The sequence below is a fragment of the Poecilia mexicana genome, unplaced genomic scaffold, assembly GCF_051168715.1.
Source record: "Poecilia mexicana isolate PSO_F unplaced genomic scaffold, ASM5116871v1 scaffold_3, whole genome shotgun sequence".
Lineage (NCBI taxonomy): Eukaryota > Metazoa > Chordata > Actinopteri > Cyprinodontiformes > Poeciliidae > Poecilia > Poecilia mexicana.
In genome coordinates this window covers 18213803-18234018 of record NW_028263372.1, presented here as the reverse complement: position 1 = coordinate 18234018, position 20216 = coordinate 18213803, and the positions used below count along the sequence as shown (strand labels likewise).

Sequence of the window (20216 nt, the reverse complement as noted above, 5' to 3'; positions counted from 1 at the left end):
AAGTTATATTAAGGTCAGCTAAAACTAGGTACAGCTCCCTTAAACCTTTTCAATTTTATCACTGTAAGCCAAAACAAAACAAAGTTTTGTAGAAATAAAGCTATGCAATGTGCTTCTAGCAGTTTGCTTTGGGGATGCCTTTGTTAGGAGGAACTAGTCGGAGTTGACAGGAATAAGGCTGACAAGCTTTAACATCCAGTCAGAGTTGCAATAGAGATGTCTAAATCAGGAAGTGTTAATGTTTTAGAACAGTCCGGTCAAAGTCTAATTATAACTCAAAATTTGTAGGAAGATTTTGAAAACTGATGATCAAATCTGGTCTCAATCCACTGAACCCAGGGAACTGAATATTTATGCCCACCATACTTTTCAGATCTTTCAAAGCAATGTATTATTTTTCCACCACGCCACAAATATACACTATTTGGTCTAGTTGGTTCACATAAAATCCCAATAACTTTGATTAAGGTTTGTAGACGGACCGACAAAGTTAAAATGTTTGAATATTTTGAATAAGGCAGTGTAAATAAGCCAAGTCTTGTGTTCTGGGATGCTGTTGCTTCTTTTACTAACCAACAGCATAGAGATCTAGAGTAATTAGCTACACATTTGTTGTTAAACGTTTTTGCCCGGTTCTGCTGACTCAACTTCTCTGATTGCCAGCTGGACAAAAACGGATGGAGAGATAGATAAAAGAGTAGCATTGATCTTCTCATATCCAGCAAAAACTTACTAAAATGTAGTCATTAAAGTGGTAACACCAGTAATCATAGAAAAATAATTTCATTTTTTTCTTTATTTCTCCATTATCTGTCTGATAGGATTAAATCGATTAAAAACAAAACTATAGAGTATTAATAAAATAGAAGAATATAATAGAAACAGCCTTTATTGTCCCAGAAAGGGACAATAATCACTGCACCACCTGTAGTTGCATTGATAATATACTGTTTCTGGTTTAGCTTGACAATAAATATCAGATCTTTTTCATCTTCAATACTCGTGAGGATATAAACAGCAACGCAGTGTATCTCTAATGAACTTTTCCTTACACTCAACCTATCGCTATTGACAAATGTGACCTTTAAATAAAAAGGAAGATAGCTCCCAACTCAGCTCACACATATTTTTCAACTCATTGTATACAATGTTGTCCGTCTGTCATCTTGCATGAGGTACCGACACTCTACAAACATCTCATTCAGCAACACGGCGGGGAGGGGAGCCAGGACTTCACAACAAGGGGAGAAAAAGAAGGGTCTTCATTATGCAATAAAAAAAATAAAACAAACTACTACAACAACAGTGACAACATTAACTTTGTTATCTTGAGGTAGAACAATAATTTCAGCATTTGGAAGTGCTTTATGTTGGATGCTCTTTTGTCCGTTTTTACATCATTAAGAAGGAGAGACGATTGTTGACTTCTGAGGTAGAGCAGCACCTGATGTCGCAGTTACGCAACCAACTGGTTCCTCCAAATTTGTCGAGTGATCGTGAGCACAGGGGAAGGTAAAGTCATTACAGCTTCCCGCAACACATTCATTCCGGCTGAGGTAGGCTTAAATCCACTTGTAAGGTTCACACAGCCAAGTCTAGAACCTGCATGAAGGCCAAAAACTCATAAAAAAAAATGTTGATATTACTGAAATAAAGTCCTGAGACAGAAGATATCGAATCCCTGGAAGAAGGTTGAGGTTTTCTGAGTACGGAGGTGGACTCATTGGTGGTTAAGAGCAGGCAGCGAGTCTTTGACATCCACAGATGCACAGAGATAAGACCAAGAACTTATAACCGCTTCGACGAAGGGATGAGAAGGTCAGAATGTGGGTATGCATGTGCATCTCAAAGTCTGGTCTCAGAAAAAATGTGAAGTAGTCACAAAATCAGGAAACCTGACTTCTGCACAGCAGAACAAAGCATTTTATATATTTGGGGCTCATCCAGCTAATTGTTTTTATATAGCACCATCCAGCAGACCTTACAACATTCTCTCTTTTTGGGAATGTTTCATGAAATATTATGACTCTGATTTTGCAGGTTATTTTGTAGGAAAATTTTAATGCAAAAATAATAGCGTAAATTACACCTGTGTGCACAAATTGATGCAATTTTGTGACTATTTCAAATTTCCCCAGCGACAGCTCATATATATATAAACATAAAAATACATTTTCAACAAGGACATTCAGGGGTCTCTATTTTCTGTGCTGCCAAACACCATAAAATGAACAAAACATCCCATCAAACCGTCCCAGATCCTCCAGAACCTCTTAACTTACTCATAAAAAAATTTCTTTGCACAAAAGGAAAGAATACTTTGAAAAGAAACACTTGTCGACCTGAGTGAGAGAAAAGTCTAAGTGGACACTAAAAGTGTCGAATGTGAACGGGCCTTCATACATGATTAGCCTTGGTCCGGCTGAGCAGCAGCGACTGAAGAGTGCTCCTGAAACGGCGTCTCCCTCTCCTCTACAAACTCATCCAAAGGTATCGTCGACAGCTGGGTGTTGTTCAGAATGTAAGAGTTTGACTGAAAAAAAAAAAAAACAAGCAAACAAGAGATGCAAGTCAAATACCAACATGGATGTTTAAAAGACCACAATGTTCCCCTTTTAATTCTTTTTTTTTTTTCACTTTTTTCAGACAGTACCTACTGCTTAACTTTAGCATATTATTTAGCTATAAGATCACAAAGTGATTATGTCTATTTAAGTGCAACATTTATTTATAAAAAGCTCAACTTTAACTCTGTGGACTGAAAAAAAAAAGATTAAGTGTTAAATTAGACTGTTCCTGACAGGTAAAAATTTATTTTGGCTGCTTCACACGTTGCTTACAACACGACAAAAATACGGGTGCATTAGCAGCAACTCCACATTTTTAAAGTATCAACGGCACCGTGAACCAGTTCCATCACATATACAAAAACACCAGACTGCTGTCAGGAGGAATCATGACAGAAAACAGTTTCTACAATGGTTGGTAAATAATAAATTAGATGCTAACAGAGATAACAAAATATTTAAGAAAAGAATTTGGATAAGTGACAAAAAAGAAAGTGAGAAATTTGTATTAAAACATGTACTTGGGTTTATTGATCTGTGTGTGAAGTCATTTAAGTTACAGTTTATTTTCTTATCTGTCAAGTTTTTTCACAAAATGTGTATATGTTTAAACCACATACTTAATGTTATTTTTTTTGTTGAAAATGCTTTGTTTTGGAACTTATTACTCTAAATATAAATTAATGACTGACTTTTTAAAAATGTGTCAGTATTTGGAATAATTCATAATTTCATTATTTCAGTTTTTTTCTTCAATGGGAATTGCATATGCATGAAAAAGAGCAAAAACAAAGTAGAGTGCCTGAGTGCCACATCACTTGGAGCTCACCCTCATACTGTTGATGGCCGTGGCTGCATTTTTCACTATTGTAGTGGTAAATGTACCTCAGTTTATTAATAAAACTAAAACAAAACAAATGTAATACATTTCAAATTTTGTGGGATTCTGGATCTGCACACTAAAACTTTGGGTTGTGTGTTTTCAGTGAAGAGCCGAGACTTCATTCAGTAGGGCTGATTCTTATTCTTACAGAAAAAACGAGGAAAAAAAACCGAAAACATTGCAAAATCAATTTAAATATGTGTTTAAAGAACCACTACTTTACGTCTGAACCACAGCTCTGTTTGTCAGCACACACCATGCAGGCATCCTTCGTGTTGGGCTGAGTGAAGAGTCTCTCCAGCTCGTTGCTGTCGACCACTTTCTTCCCTGCAGCGCTGCCATTGACCTCCATCTCTCTCCTGGCAGCCCTGTTGAGCCCAGAGGCCCCCTGAGAAGAGGAAGAGGATTCCAGGACTGCGCTGTGCCCTGCCTGGGGGGTGGCCTGAACTGTCTTACACATCATTAGCCTGGAGATTGCACCAACAGACACACACACACGCACACGCACACATATATATAACACACTTTACTGCTGTATGAACATTAACCCTAGAAAATGCAGGCAGGTTGTTTTCATTCATTGCCGGGGATGTTTGCTCTGACCTGCCACGGTAGCTGAACACGAGGAAGAGCACGCAGAAGACGATGCAAGTCACACCGATGTGGATTCCAATTATGATGCCGGTGGTGGAGGTTTTGCTGTGTTCGTCTTTCACACAGTCACACGAGCCGTCCAGCACTGAAGAAACGCAGAACGTGTTGGTGAGGGAACGGTGAGGTTCACGTAGGAATGATGGGTTAACTTGATGTATTCAGAGAGAAGATGAAGAGGGTCATGTGTGACAGTATGGCGGTTATTCAAACAAAAATAATAAATCACCAGATTTTTCCAGTGCCTCGCGAAGTGAGACGAATCTGGTGGTGGCATTCCCGTCTCCGTGCTGGTTGTATGCAAGCAGCTTTATCTCATAAACCATAGAAGAATCTGAAGAGAGTAAAACAGAAAAAAGGTAAAAAAAAAAAATTATAATCTTTTCAACTTTTAGTCAGAATAAGATATTGTTGAGCTCTTTAACCATATGAATTCAGTTTTAATATTTAGTAATGTAATCCATATTGCTAAGTCTTTCATGGCAGGATAATCATTTTAGATGACAACCTTAATGAGAGATGCTAGCATTGGGAACATCATTCTTTATTTAACCTTAAGTATAAGAACTGTGATTGATGATGTTTAATGACTTTATAAAGAATGCATAATACCACTCTGTGTGTAAAGCCCTCTGCACATTTGTTCATAGACTAAAACAGAGCTTACATCACAGGACACCGAACATGAACCTAAAACTATTCTCAGAAGGAAAGAAAGAATATGTTTCCTAATCTGAAAACGATTAGAGAATTAACATTATTATGGTAAAGAAATGCTTTTTTTTGTTGTTTCTCTAAAATGATGTGCTTTATGTTCTCACTTTTATCCTTCTGAGGACATTAGATTACACTGCAGTACTGAGCAGGACATTAACTACCATCATCCTGAAGTGATGGTAGTTACTGCAGCATGAGCCATGAAGGAAATACAGCATTTAAAAATAATAATACAACAACATTTTCCTTGGATAGAATGAGAATCAGTGCATCAGAGCTCTCGTTTAGCCAAGATTTAGGAAGTAGAGAGTGTCTAAAATGTACATAAAGCAGCCAAAGTCCCACGAAAAGACATTACAACTTTCAAAAAGCCTGAAGAACCATTACATTTACTGGCTTCTTAAGTCTTGTGCATTAGAAGAGAAAATATAGAGAATTTACATTTGCCCATCATCCAACTATTTTCTGTAGCAAACATTAAATTGTGCCATTGTTAATACATTTTGGCAAATCATCTCACAATTGTAGCAGCTTAAGAATATCTTAGTTTGAATGCCAACAAAACACACCCCCCCCCCGCCCCCCCTCATCATAACTTGCAATTGCTGTGCAGCAGTGGGCCTCACCGAGCTGAGTGATGTTGTACTGAGTGATGTTGCGAAGAAAGTGGATGGGACCAACAAACAGTGGTGTGTGTGCTCTCCTGTAGTAGAGTCTGAAGCCTTGATGTGGGCCCATCTTAGAGGAAGAGTCCCACGTTACTTGTACAACGCTGCTGTTCAACACTTTGGTGAAGAGGGAAGGAGGAGCGGGAACTGCAACGCAAAACAACATGTCAGTCAGAAGAACAGCAGCAGGTGGGAACTGGTTGAAAAAGGATCACCGTAAAACACAGACTAGTCAACAGCATAGGGAAAACTAACAAAAATACTTGAATTTCTAACAACAATGGGGTTGCTTGGTCTTTTAATATTTAGAAAAATAAACCAAATGCAAGTGATCAACAATATGTCAAAATTAGATTGCATTTGTATGTATCATATTTATTATCTTCTATGTTTAATAATCTTTGTAATCAGCTTTTCGATCTGACGTTAACAATTGTCAAATCTGAAGCTAAACCAAACCAGATTAGCAGGCATCATCAATCAGGTCTAAGATACTAAAGAAGTAATCCCAGGGTAATTGGTCCGATCCTGCTCTCTTGCACGCTGCGGTAAGTGATTTTAATGGTGAGAGATGAGCTTCCTCTGCAAGTCAGACCCACCCTCGCCGTGAGTGCTCTCTGCAACGCTCTCCGAGGGTTTGCTGGCTCCGTGGGATGTGTAAGCCTTGACGTAGAACGTGTAACTGGTGGAGGGCTCCAGGTCACGGATGACCTGCTGCAGTGTCACCTTACTGACCGCCTCCTCGTACTCCATTTCCAGCGGGTCTGGAAGGGAGAAGATGGCGGAGAAAGAAGATGCTGTTAGAAGGAGTTGATTTTGAAAGGTTCTAATTTAGGAGATGAACGGCTGGCGAGATGAAAATGTTTTCTATTAGAGAGAAAATAAAACATAATATAAAAATGTGATATATAAATTGTATTTTTTTTTTTGTCATTATTGTCCACTTCCTTGATTTTACAGCGGTTCTTCTGTGAGTTAATAAGTACTCCAGTTTGGCCCCGTGAGCCTAAAGATTCGATGATGGGGTAATTGGGTGGAGGGTGGAGTGATGAGTGGATAAACGGGGTAAACGGGAGAGTTGGACAGGTTACAGGATTTTTATTGCTTTTAATTCAGACAGACCCAGCCATAACTGCTATCTACACCCATTCCTCAGTCTGTCGGGCCATTCGATCTGCTGGTAATTACAGCAGATCCTACGGGTTGGTCCTCCCCGGGGCCCTTAATTACCCATCCTAGAGAAATACTGAGGTTACCATCCGATGTGAGTCTCACAGGTTTTGGACGAGTGAAAGTGTGCGTGTCAGTGTGTGAAAAAACCTTACACCTCTCAGTCTTGGCAATGACAAATGTGTTTGGTGATTCAATAACAAATGTGCATCATTTTAAGCCTGAAATCAAAAATGTAATTCCACACAAACATCCATACTACGACACTCTTTTACAATTAATCACTCTCATCTTTAACCCACATAATGAAGTTTTTTTCTAAAGAATATAAGATAAAGTGGAGTAAGACTAATGGTTGACTTTGCTAAGCCTTTCAATCAATATGCACTGAATGTTTTGAATAATTATTGGGTTTTCCCGTTTTCATTCTGCTTTTGGAAATTTAAAGTAAGGTCTGAATCGCTGACAACCATCAGATGTCCGATGTTCACCATCACGCATCTCATGGGTCGGTACACCGCACGTTTCCGTCCTCCTACGCTTCATGTCGAGCTCTGATCTGAATTAAAATGCCAGTTCAGAAGATCAGACCAGCATAAGTCTCAGATATGAGCATGCAGCAGAAGTTACACCTGGCAGCATCCAGGACTCAAAGAATGACCTTCCAGCTTTGGCACTGCACTCAGTCTTCGCCTTCACTTTGAATGCAAAAATAAAGACAAAACAAGCCAAGTAGGCTTTGGCAAGAGATGCATTCAGACTCAGTTTTATGTATATTTAGTGCTTTTTGTTGAAACGCCTGTGAAGAGAAGATCTCCTCTGCTGAATCTCTTACATATGTTAAGACACATTATATGTTCTTTGTTGTAGCCCAAGGTGCAATTGCATTCACTGTGCTGAAAATATGCGGCCACATGGGGGCTAAAGCTCATCTGGATTGGATACCAGTGTTTCCCGAATTTGTCTAAAACTACTTAAAGCTCTAAATTTGAAATCAGATCACACAGTAAGTAATAGCTACTCTCAGAGTAAACAGAACTGTCAGTGTGACAAAATGAGCCTAGACAAAGATAAATACAAAACAAAACAAAAAAAAAAATCTGGATTTGTCTAGTTTGCATCCTTTCACTGGGGATTCTCGGTGTCAAATCTTCATGTTGTGAGACTTGGAAAAATATTTCTTAAAAACAGCAACAGAGGTGTCAACATACATTTCTAGTTTCAGTCTAGAAGCCCTACCTGATGTCTTGCGAATGTGCAGCACATATCCGATGATGTCCTGAGTGTTCTGGTTGGGCTCCTTCCAGGACACCTGAATGGTGGTGGGGGAGAGGGCCTCGGCCTGCACCTGGGTGGGCTCGCCAGGCAGTCCATCCGCCCACAACACGGTGAGCCGAGCGCTGGCCTGAGTGGAGCCAGCGCTGTTCTCAGCGATGCACTGGTAGATGGCCTCATCCTCCTGGCTGATGCTGTAGATCGTCAGGGTGCTTTGAGAGCAGTGGAGGCAGCAGGAGGAGGAGGAAGAGCGAACAGAGACAAAAAGAAGATGGAAGAGTTGAGTTTCTAAAACTGAAAACTAACACCACAGTACTTTCACAAGTATTCAACATTGTGTATTAACTGCTTTCTGTACACGGACTAAATATTCCCACCCTTGAACACTTTGAAATGGTGCAATAACAAATTAATTTTCCAACACAAAGACATGTATACTGGATGTCAATCAGACTGAATGGAGAACTCGCATAAATAACAGTTTAAGACTTTCCACTGATTACCATTTGGATTTTGATTGGGACATTCTAACATAATATGCTCTATTTTAAAGTTTAAAAAAATGTATCAATCACTTGTCTGGTGTGTTCATTTATTTTTTTATGCTAATATGGGAGAAACTTTTTTTTCCACAGATGCTAGATGATAAGTATGTACTAATTATGTGAATTCTTGAAGGCAGTTAGTTGGACTGGTTCTCATTTAGAGGCACCAGAGAAAACCGGATCCGAAATCAAATGAATGCCACAGCTTTCTTTTTTTTTATTTTTAATTCTATTTGAAATTCAGTGTTTGAATACATGTATCTTCACCGTAATTAAAAAAGTATAATTGTCATTCTAATTTAAAATTCGGCACCACTGATGGTAGCTCTAAGACACTAATTCCTAATTAGACACAATGAAGTTTGTGAATGTAAAAAAAAAAGAGTAAGTGGTGTATGAATATTTTCACATTCATACATTATTATATCACTATACATTATATTATACATTCATACTGTATGTTATTATTTGCAAAACACCAACCTTTTGAACGTTAACTTGCAAACACACTATTTCAGTGTCACAACAGCACAATCGCAGTGTCTGCTGCCTGGTGGCAGCCGTGATAAATAAATGACGTTGGGGTACATGAGGACAAATTTCCAGGTGAGTCAGAACGCGGACCACTGAGGTGTGGACCATTTTAATCTATCATGTTGATGTAACGCCGCCGATGGCAGAAATGTCACCTAACCTTGTGGAATCACTCAGTGTTGGTGTGCATGCGTTCAAGAGTTATGGCACTGTATGTCATGTATGCTGCGCTCTGAACAATTTGGTGGCTCCTTGCTGGGGGAAAAAAAAAATGAAAGCACTGTCATATTGTCCTGTGTTATGGGCATTTATTAGGTTCGTGATTACGCTAAAACATGTGAAACAGAGGGAAAAAAGTTTGTGGCGGAAACTGTGATACAGCATTGCATGTTAAAACTGGCTGGTCACAGCACAGCTCAGATGTTATGAAACAGTGGATAATTTAATAAATGTCCAAAACTAAAGATGTCTGCATTTAAGCAAATGGACTTAAATCTATTTGCATCATGTCTTGGGGAGAAAGTAGAGGATACAGCATAAAATGTAAATGGGACATTATTTCTGTCAAGCGCACAAAGCCTGGTGCTCTGCTGAGTGAGAGCAAAGAGATTTGTGACACAAATTCCTGCATGACAGACAGCAGAGGAATGCACGGACCGTCCTCACTCATGCAAACCGCATACGTCGTGTCCTGAAACTCCCCTAGGATCCAATACACCCATTTCAGGGTTTCAAAAAATGTAATTTTCCTGCATCAGTAAAACCTTTCATCTGCCTGCGCACACATGTGAATTCATGTACCTATAGATACGCACGCACACACACACACACGCATATATGCCCCCCACTCTCTACTGCACTGCTGCCACTCACTGCTCTTTGTCCTCGTGGTTCTATCTCTGCTTGGTTGCCTTCCCACTCACATGGCAGATATCTTCTTAAAGAAAACATATAAGGCAGCTTTGTATGCGATTGTGCATGGATATGCACAATATATATTCGCTTATGTGTGGAGGTTTTAAGACAAGAACACACACATGTATTGAAACATTTTCAACACTATGGAGGTGAGGGTAACCTATGATTTTATACGTTTCTTTTCTCTATTTTAAGCCAAGACTATTTTATTTATTCTTTAATATATGGAAGAACAAACTCACAAAGCACAAGCAGCGACAAGCGAAAGAGTGAGCTATGTAGAAGTGCTATTGAAATAAAGCTGATGTCAAGAACCCCCCCGACTGTGACATTTTAAAGAGATTAACAGGACTTTTCTTTTTTATTTAGGTTCTGCTGTGCATTAAGTTTAAACAGGAAAAGTGAGTGGCACATGATTTCAACCTCTCAGAGTACGTCCCTAATCTGTCACCTGCTGTTTGTGAGAGCCTGCCAAGCTAAATGTCATCTCCCTTTGATGGACGAGATTCATCCTTGGAGTGTTGAAGCAAAATTTATCAAGACGCCACCAACTTCCACCAAGGAACTGCAAGTAATTTATGGAAAGAACAGCATGTCAGCCTGGAGGGTTAAATTTCAACACCTCCTGGATCCGGAAAATGGGGCATAAGGAAAAAAAAAAAAAAGAAAAAAAAGTGGCATCTCAGGACTCAATAGTGGCGTATGGTTCAGTTTCTGGGTCAGTACGCAGAATTAAATCATTCCATTTCCTTTTCAAAATAGATGTGCTGGGATACAGCTATGTGCGGCAGAATAGGCTGCGAGGTGGAACAGCCATTATTCCACCCAGCCTGCCAGGTGGATTCAATCTGTATCGTTATCAGGTCAATAAGGTCCAACCAATCTCACCTCTGACCCTGAAGGTGGCTGTACGCCAGGCCTCAGCTTGCCAATCAACCATTATATTTGTGACAGCCTTTCATATTTGCGATGGATAGAGTGTTAGATGGCAGTCAGTCTGACCAGATGCCAGAGAAGCAGGAAAAATAAGGAGGCCCCTCGGGAAGCACCACCGGTGCCACCGGGGCTTGATGGGCCCCCTGTGTGTGCGAAAGGAAGTGGAGGGAGGCGAGGGGGGATTTTCTGATTGTTGACAAGGTACAGTAACATTCAAAAGTGTGTGACAAGCCACAGACGTGTGATCATATCCTGCTGAAGTGTAGCTCAGAAGTGGTGTTGAACACTTTTTTACTGTGACATGAAAGTTTAAGTAGAAATGAACAAACGACAAAAATATGTTAGAGTACAAGTTGGTACAATAGTGCGCTTGATTTGTGTCGAGAATCTGGGACTGGCATTACACATGCATGTCAGAAAACTAGTGCTAGTGGCAGATTGTTTATGTTATTGGGGGTAATTTAGATTACCAGTAGAAGCCAACATCATTGTATTTGTCTTCACTCCAAAGGAACATGTCAAAAAAAAATAGAGGGAATGCTGTTTATACCTGCAACTTGCACTAAATTTTGTATGTGCAGAGGGCATATTGGATACCAACTCAGGAATGCTGGGTAATTTCCAACTTTCCCAGTTAATATTCAAACTTTGGGGATGTCGTTCTTGTATTCCTAACAGGAAATTCAGAAAATCTGACTTTGTTTTTAGTGGAAAGGAAATGCACCATAATTTAATAAAAAAAATAATAATAAAAAACACTTCTGTTGGTATTTATGGATGAGTCTGTGTTCATGTAATCAAATTGCATTACAAACACTTGTGAAAAAAGAAGCATAAGAAAGGAACGATTTTAAATATCAATTTTACAGAATTCTGAACCAAATGAGTACATTTATTTATTTATACATCATGAGGAAAACAATGTGAAACTAAAAATAAACCACATAGCACAAGAAAGAAAGGCAAGAAAAAAATGCATCTTTAAAATAATAAAAGACAAGACACCACAATCACACTCAAAAAACAAATAAAATTAATAAGCTGGAGCCCAAATGTCTATTTGTGTCACCTGAACAAATGATCATATTATCAATAAAGCAAGCTGTAATCCATATATATACTTTTTAGCTTCAAAGCTTCCTCTAAAACTTGTTATCATGCTACACATTTTTTATTCCCGATTCAGTTCGGTACATAACTTAACTTCCAAAACTGAAACACATCTGTGTTTTATGGTAGTTCTCATGGTCCTCTCGAGACACAACTCAATGAAGGTCGCTTTGCAATTTAAATGATTATTCCAATCACACAGTTCACATTGATATGCAACATTAGACCCTGGATGTACACAATGTGCGAGGGACAAAAGGAAGAAAGGCGAAAGAGAAGAAAGGATATGGGAGGCGTAAGACTGGAATTCAGGCTGTTCGCTTGTTGTGAGCGCCCTAAACCAAGCTGTCCTGTCCTGACAAGCTGACAGCATCATTTACTCATCAGTTTGAGGTCACTTCACAGATTGACGGATGAGGCAGCGGGTCAGGGTGGAGGGGGAGCTGACAGTGGGGTTTTAGGATCTGTTGTTCAGCTGCTTAGTCCATGTTTACCCTCTGTTGTTTCCGAGCAGCGCCCCATCAAAAGGCAGTGGGGCCGTTCTGGATTCAGCGAGAGTGAAAAGGAGGAAAATATGGGGACAAAGAGAGAACAGGAGGAAGAGGTGTGGATGGAGGGGGAAGGGAGGCGGAGCTGCCTGCGCCTTAAGAGGAGGGAAGGACCAAAGGATATGACTGATTATAGGCAGGTCAGAGGTCAAGGCCAATGCCCAGGCCTCGTCTCCAGATATAATGGGGCAGGAAGAAATGCATGGGGTGAAGAGAGAGAAAACACAACCCTCCAAAAAGCAGGCAAAAGTAGAAAAGAAGGGAAACGAACTTTGAGACCATTTCAACTACAAATTTCCACATCAGCGTGGAAGGCGGTTCTCAGATGTTGGCCGTTAATTAAATTAAAGAGCACGCCGCTCACACGCTCACTTGGAACAAGTTACACATTAATTATTTCCTGTCATCGGCCACAGTTTCACTTTAAGACAATGCCGACTGAGCTTTCATATCGTTGTGCCGTCTGATGAGAGATCACAGCGTGCGCGTATTGGCTGATCATGCGTTGCTGCTTTGCAGACATGAGGATGAGGTAAACCCTCATATGCATAATTAGCAACAGCTTTAACAGAGGCTTTGAGGAAACGTGTTTCACAGGAGCCTGGTCAGTCGGGGCTGGTAATGAAAGGCCTTACAAAGCAGCGTGTCTGTTTGTGCTTAGGAGAGTGTGCTGCTGCGTGTGACAGAGTCTTTTGAGGTGTGACGATTCACCATGAGCGCCAAGTCGACTCTTCTGTCCTGTCATTCAGCCAGCTTCACTCCCTCCGTTTCTCGGTGTGTGGATTATGCATTCAGATGAGGGGTAAAGGTCAGCATGATAGTGAATTTTTATGTTTTATTATGCACATGTGTGAAATGAATGAGGCTATGCACCACAGGCCTATTTGTGCAAATATACGCGCTTGCTTGCTTTTTTTTTTTCAAATTTTGATTAATGCACATGCAAACGCGCGAGTGAATTAAACGTACAATCGATTCTGCTTCCGATTTGCACTTGAAGGTCAGAGTCATGGGAAATGGCAAAGAGGAGAAGTCTTTCTATGTGCATGCACACAAACACATGGTAATGTGAGCCACACCACCTTAATCAAAATCTTTCTACAGGGGCTTTTGTACTGTATATCCTCTAATCCTCCACCATCAGCCATAATATGAGTACATAAACACATGAATATACACGTGGAGCCGGATAACTCTGCCGCGTGCAGCTCTTGAATTTATTTACATGTCATTACTTCCGATTTGGGTGCCACTGGAAGGTAACTTGTGCCTGATCTAATTTGATATTTTTTGATTTCTAAAACATTTGACTTCAGATGAAACTCTACAAGCTTTCCAACAACGTTGGTTAAATGTAAAATTTACCGAAGGCCCCACTGCTAGGCAGAGTAACAAACATTTTAGTATTAATGCCTTTATACAAATTTTTGCTGTGTGGCTAAAACTGATTGAAAACATAATCAAATGTTACTAATGAGAAGATTGGCTTTCACTGACAATAATTTAACTATTAAAGAAACAATAACTGTAAGAACGAAATGTTTAGCATTTTAACAGTCGGTGTGAGCTATTGCAGAAATGCAACATCGTTCACCCGTCGTTAAAAGCTTTGGTCTTTAATGGAACTTATTATTCATTCGTTCTGAACTTGAAGCTGTTCTTCAACATGCCTTTACAAAAGTTGTACAAAGTGGAGAATCAAAGCACAATTCATACCATCCACAACTGTGACGCAGAGATGTTCGCAAGTATTTTTTTCAAAATCTGAGTCAATTTTAAAGACGTGGAGGCAAGTCCAAGAAGTCGAGACAAAACCGACTGAGCTGAACAGTCGGTTCAGCTCATATGCAGAATCATAACTCTGCATATGATTCCAAAGCTGGACTGTTTGTCTTTAGGTCTAAAATACCAATAATTATATCCCACTATTTTAATCTTTACTAACAGACATCTTTTAATCTTTTAACATTTATTTCACCATCCAAAACAAACCGATAAAGGTGGCTTCATGTTATTTTGAAAATTGATCAAATGTAACATTTCCCCCCATTAAAAACAGAAGTCAGCATTTATGCTCTAAGAAAAATAAGAGAATCAGTGTTTTAGGAGTTACCTTAAGATAAATCAGGTGCACATCCAATTAAATTAAATGTTGAGAATTAACCAGTCAGGAGCTGACAGCATCAAGACCTCATCATCTCAACATTCACGGCTGCTTAAAGATTTAGCAATATTGATATTATAAAGATCTACGTTTGAAGAAAATAGCAAAAAATGAATAAATACCGATTTCCACCAACAAGGGTTCAAATAAACATTTAGCTTGGTGTTAATTTCAGTTTGGTTCATTCAGAGTATTTCTGCAGACAACAATTTATCTCCCAGGACGCGAGCGCAATCCTCCGAACAGCTTTAAACACCTTCACATCTGCATTATTGCACCCAGCTGTGAAAAAGAATGACGTTGTTTCATGTTCTTTCCACCCACTGTGCAGTTCAGTGACACAGTCTTAAGATGCTCTTGAAGCTGCTCTGTTCTCCACACGCCTGATTGCATTTCTTGGCCACCTAGCTGAGTTTATGGGCTCATTAGCTAATGGTGGGGCTCAAGCTGAGGTCTGCCTCTGTACCCAATCACAGAGTTCAGTTTGTGATGCATGGGATTCATATTACAGCGGGTCATCTGTAACGGAGGGACAAGGAAACGAAGTGACGCTCCGACTACTCATTCCATCTTTCAGGTCTCTCTTCCTCTTTGCCCATTTGTTCTTCCTGCAGACTCATCGTTTCTCCCTGAAGTGCTCGTTCATTTCCACCCTTTTTAATTCAACATTTCAGTCGGGCTTCTCATCCATTCCTTTCCTGTTCTCTTTCTGCCTTTAGCATTCTCTCATTCCATCTGTCTCGCTAATACAGGCTAGTAGATGCAAGTAGGAGTGGAGAAATTAATGTGAGCAATGGGTATGTCTGCTCTTTTCACTCACTGCAGCGAAGTGTAAGCATTGATTTTTTTTTTCTCCAGCATATTTCATTCAATACATTTACTTCATTCTTCTTTCATGAAAAATAATGATGTACTTGGATAACTGTGGCCAGGGTCAACTGGGAAAATTGAACTTTGGATGTGCCTTAATCTATAAAAAAAAAAAAAAAAACTTGCATCAAAAGCTCGTTTTAAAATGGGATTTTGACCCATATTCATGTAGACAAAGTTCAGTTTTCAACCATCTCACAAGAGGATTAGGGGAAGGATGGAAACAATGCACACATAAAAAGATTCAAACCACATGCGTAAAAGGAGTAGGACAGGGAGCATTTGTCCACTAAATGAGAAGTTATTAAATACAACATATTTAAAAAAAAAAAATCTCGCAGGCATTTATCAAATTCCAGATTTCCTAAGTTCACTGTGGGTTGGATGGGGAGGCGACGGAGCCCTTCATCGCAGTAAGCAGACGGGGTGCAACGGGTCCAGCGCCACAGGACCAAAACAGAGACAAATTGATCAAACACCCACACAGGCAAATTGTCCACTAAAGTCAACTCAGAATTGTAAATCATCCTAAAATGCAGAATTTTCTCATAAACGTCTAAAAAGTGGCTTAATTTTAACTACAAATGCTGGTATATATTCCAGTAAGGATTGGAGTTTGCCAGTAGATGGTACCGATTGTTTTTTTTTTTTTTAAACCATCAAATATCTACTTAATTATCTTTAAGCTTGTATACATGCCTTCTCAATAAGTGAGAAATGGGAGCGGCTCCAACCCTCCTGTGACCCTGGAGCATAAAGTGAGTATCACAAAAGAAGAAATCAATGAATTGCACAGCCTGTTTAGTTTTTCCCATCCTGCGTAGTTGGTACTCTGTAACCGTAGTAGCATCCAGATGGAGCCTTGAATACACACTGTAGTTGATAAACACATCTCACTTAGGCATAAACCTCGAGGCCCATCAAGTTGAAAGTGGCGTTTGGCATCAGGATGTTCACGGGATTTTATAAGAAGTATTTGGTTTTAATCAGATTATTAGAATGTTTTTCTGAGTAAAGAACTCAATCTTTACTTTTTGCATAAAATGTTTTGCTCCCACGTTAAATGGCGAATTATTGGGTTGTTCGCAGAAAAAGATTCAGCCAACAATTGCCGACTATGTAAACTGGAAATCAATTGTTTCAAACAATTCCAACATTTTATGCACGCAGCATTTTATAAACGGAGACCCATAAATGCAGAGGGTAATATTCTTCTACCTGTTGTTGTTCCTGAGCTTAACATGCCCCCCTGGCTCCAGGACCTGCCCGTTCTTCAGCCAGGTGAGCTGAGGCTCAGGCTCACCCTGCACCTGGCAGGTGAAGATCGCCGTGGTGCCAACTGGTCGAGCGATGGACTGCGGCGGCTGAACAAACTCTGCCGGAGCTGAAAGAGAAACGGAGAACGTGATCAGACAACGTCGCTCCTTCAACCCTACACGTCGCTGGGATGCGAACCTGCCAGATACTTCAAATATTATGATTTTAAAGACTCGGTCCTGAGGTGTCAACATAGCAATGGAAGAGAGAGTAGGTGTGAGAAAAATATAAGTGCCTAGGGTGTAGGAGTGAGGTGTAAATACTGGCTTAAATCTATAATTCAGGCAAGGGTCAATTACCTTGATTATGAAAGACAAAGGATCGATGCTCTAATAGGTAAATAAAAAGGACTGGAGGGAGGTAAACAGAAGGGTAAAAGAAGGAAAGTAAGACAATGTAAAACCTGCTTCACAACATTTCTAATTTGTTTTAAATTCTTCACATAGCTAGTCTGCTACTAATAATCTTTTTTTTTCAGTTATTTACATACTAAATTTACATATCGTTTCATTTAATTCATTTTAATGTTTATTTATTTCTGTTGTCTGTTGCAGAAATGCAGCTCCCAGTCTGTTCAATCATATCAAAGATTCATTAAACCTAATTATTTATGCATGAATGAACACAGACAACATTATGCTAATCATACATTTGTGAATCAACAGCTTAGTTTGATCAGAGATCCAACAGCTTCTTATTTTTATTAGTATTTAAAAAAAAAAATAAAAGTAATATCTTTAATGTTGCTCATAATGCAGCCTCTTACGTTCTATTACATTTGTGTTAATATGTATGGCTAACTCATAATTTTATTTATTTGTCTAGCGGTTTATCCAAGCTAATAGCTTAAATTTGGATCTGTTGTGACAGATTATTAAGATATATGGCAAAGGAAGAGATATAGATGACTTTGGATATGAAGTCTATGTTGGAACCATATGGGCTAAAGGAGTCAGAGGAGAATGGTTTGGGAGAGGGAACAGGAGCTCAAATAACCATTTGTTACAACCAGAATGTGGAATGCCATCTCCAAACGTCGGACCTTGAAGCAGATGGTTTGAGACAGTAGGAGACCACACAGACTGCCAGTGCTGTCAGCAAATAACAGAAAACTGAGGATGCAAATCGCAATTGGATGATAATAGATTTGAAAAAATGAGCGACATGACTGCAATTGTCTACACTTTGACCAGATCTTAATTTGTATTTTGGAAACGCAGCCCTCATATCTACATTGACTCAGTGCAACACAATACAAGTAAAGGTCTACCTAATAAAGTTGTATGTGTACAAATATTTTCAATTGCAGCTGGAACGGTTTAAACCTATAGCTGCCTTTAAGTTAATAACTAGGTTTCTTTGTGATAAAAACCCGGCCAGGGGACGAAAACAAATACACATATTTTGCAAAAGGATATCTTTAAGGTTTATACCCCACTGTTGACAGGATAATGAAATAGCAATATTAAAGTGCTATTTCATATTTTAGTGGTTTTATGCAGACTTATGGGCACTGCTGGCTAATAATTTCTCTGACTGATCTAACGAGGTTTTGCCTGTGTGCCTTTGCTCTTGTTAGATAATATGAGTAGCTTGGGGCTAGCGTTAAGTCTCACTGGGGTCGGAAAATAATAAAAATGCCCATGACAAGGCGAGTTTACAACATGGCATATTCTGCAGAAGTTACAACAGCTGTAAATCGTGGACAGGAATGATGGCTAAATTAGTCTGGGAGAACTGCTGGCACAGAAAAAAAAAAAAAAGTTTACCTTGGTATTAGCTAATATATCAATGTACACAAATAAATATTCAAATAAACTCCCAGAGTGAGTCTTCACACATCCCAGAAGCTCTGGGTTTATGCAGATGGATAGTTATACATATTATTGTGTAAGCAAACATGTCTTATGGACAGCATTGTTTTGGATTTTTTTCTGCTTTTAGCATTTTCATGACTGTTGAGCGCGTCTTGTTTTCACTACCATGATTGCATTGTACCTTAGTAAAAACAAATGGGGATCAGCAATGCTTTCTGCTTTAGTCGTGCTCAAAGTTCTGTGATGAAACAAACTTGCCAATAAAAAACAACCAAAAAAAACCCATTTTATTTTCTCTTAAGTTATTGAGTAAAGTAAATCCCCCGAGAAAAAGGCTGTTCTTCTTCCTCATTTTCTCTCTCCTATATTGTCAAAAACAAACAATAAAGAACAATACTGGTGCCATAAAAAAACAACAAAACTTAAAAACAAACTCTACATCCCAATAACTTCATGTTGATAAGGTTTTATATCTGTTCATTTTTATCTACAGCTTTCAATTAGCCTTGTAATATTTAACTTACTGTTTACTTTTTTATTAAAATATATTATTGTAATGAATTTCACTCTACAGTGTGTCGGCAGGAAATCATTCAACATGCTTGTGTTTTTCTATACAATTTTAAAAGAAAAATCACATTAAAAGTAGGCCTATTTATTGGGATGCTTTTGTACATGCAGCCTATGTTCAAACTCAAAACTGTAATACATTCAGCCACATAACTGACTCATTTTGACATTTTGTTTCTAAAGAAGATGAAACTATTCAACATGTTGGTGAGAACATAAACACCTGAGTTCAATGTTATGAAGAAGCATCTCTTTCAATAAACCTTTGCAATAAAGGAGCAGTAAGCCAAGGGAATAGTTGCATCAACATTTGGCATCAAATGACATATTGACAACAACGAAAGTATAGAACAGGAACAAAATAATTTTATATATATATTAATATATTTGATATTGTTTTAGTTATTATTGTTTTCCTAGTATCTTGTTTTTCTTTGTCCAGATTGTTTCGAGCTCCTCTTTGGTTTTCCTCCCTGCTGTTCAGCCTTTATTCTTGTTCCTATCCTCTAACACCAAACATTATCTGATGCTTTTCCACTCCTCCAATGAAAAAGCAAATGTGCCTCTGGGCAGTGAAATAAAGGAGAAAGCTGAGAGCGTAAGATGTTTCTTTCATTTATCTCTTTGTATCCAAGCCTTATAGTGCCTGTTTTTGTTTTTTTTTCTCCACTCTGGCAGTTTTTATTTTTATTTTTAAAGCTGACAAACTCAAAGGCAGAGATCACCGGGAGCACAGGATGATATTGATTTGCACCTCTAAAGGTGCGGGTCAAATCATCTGCACAAGTCATTTATCTTGCTCCTGCTTTTCACTGCTGGTCCCAACAGTTTGACTCCTCTTTGAGTCTGTTTTTGCACCAGAAAATTATCCTGATATAATTTCTCAAGATGTCTATTTCTTGACTTTGCAAATACCCTTGTCTGCATTACTCTAGTTTGATTTTTTCTTTTTACTG

General features: G+C 39.0%; 1 protein-coding gene across 1 annotated transcript in view; it reads right to left on the bottom strand.

The window, feature by feature from the left end:
- Window positions 1-1345: 1345 nt before the first annotated feature.
- Window positions 1346-20216, bottom strand: part of igdcc3 (immunoglobulin superfamily, DCC subclass, member 3) — a 64979-nt gene continuing 46108 nt past the window's right edge. The window contains exons 7-14 of the mRNA XM_015002038.2: window positions 16775-16940; window positions 7896-8143; window positions 6086-6250; window positions 5445-5633; window positions 4331-4435; window positions 4054-4189; window positions 3707-3917; window positions 1346-2533 (exon numbers count right to left, since the gene is read on the bottom strand). Coding sequence (XP_014857524.1) covers window positions 2408-2533; window positions 3707-3917; window positions 4054-4189; window positions 4331-4435; window positions 5445-5633; window positions 6086-6250; window positions 7896-8143; window positions 16775-16940 — 1346 coding nt within the window. The 3' untranslated portion in view covers window positions 1346-2407. The remainder of the gene's footprint in view (window positions 2534-3706; window positions 3918-4053; window positions 4190-4330; window positions 4436-5444; window positions 5634-6085; window positions 6251-7895; window positions 8144-16774; window positions 16941-20216) is intronic.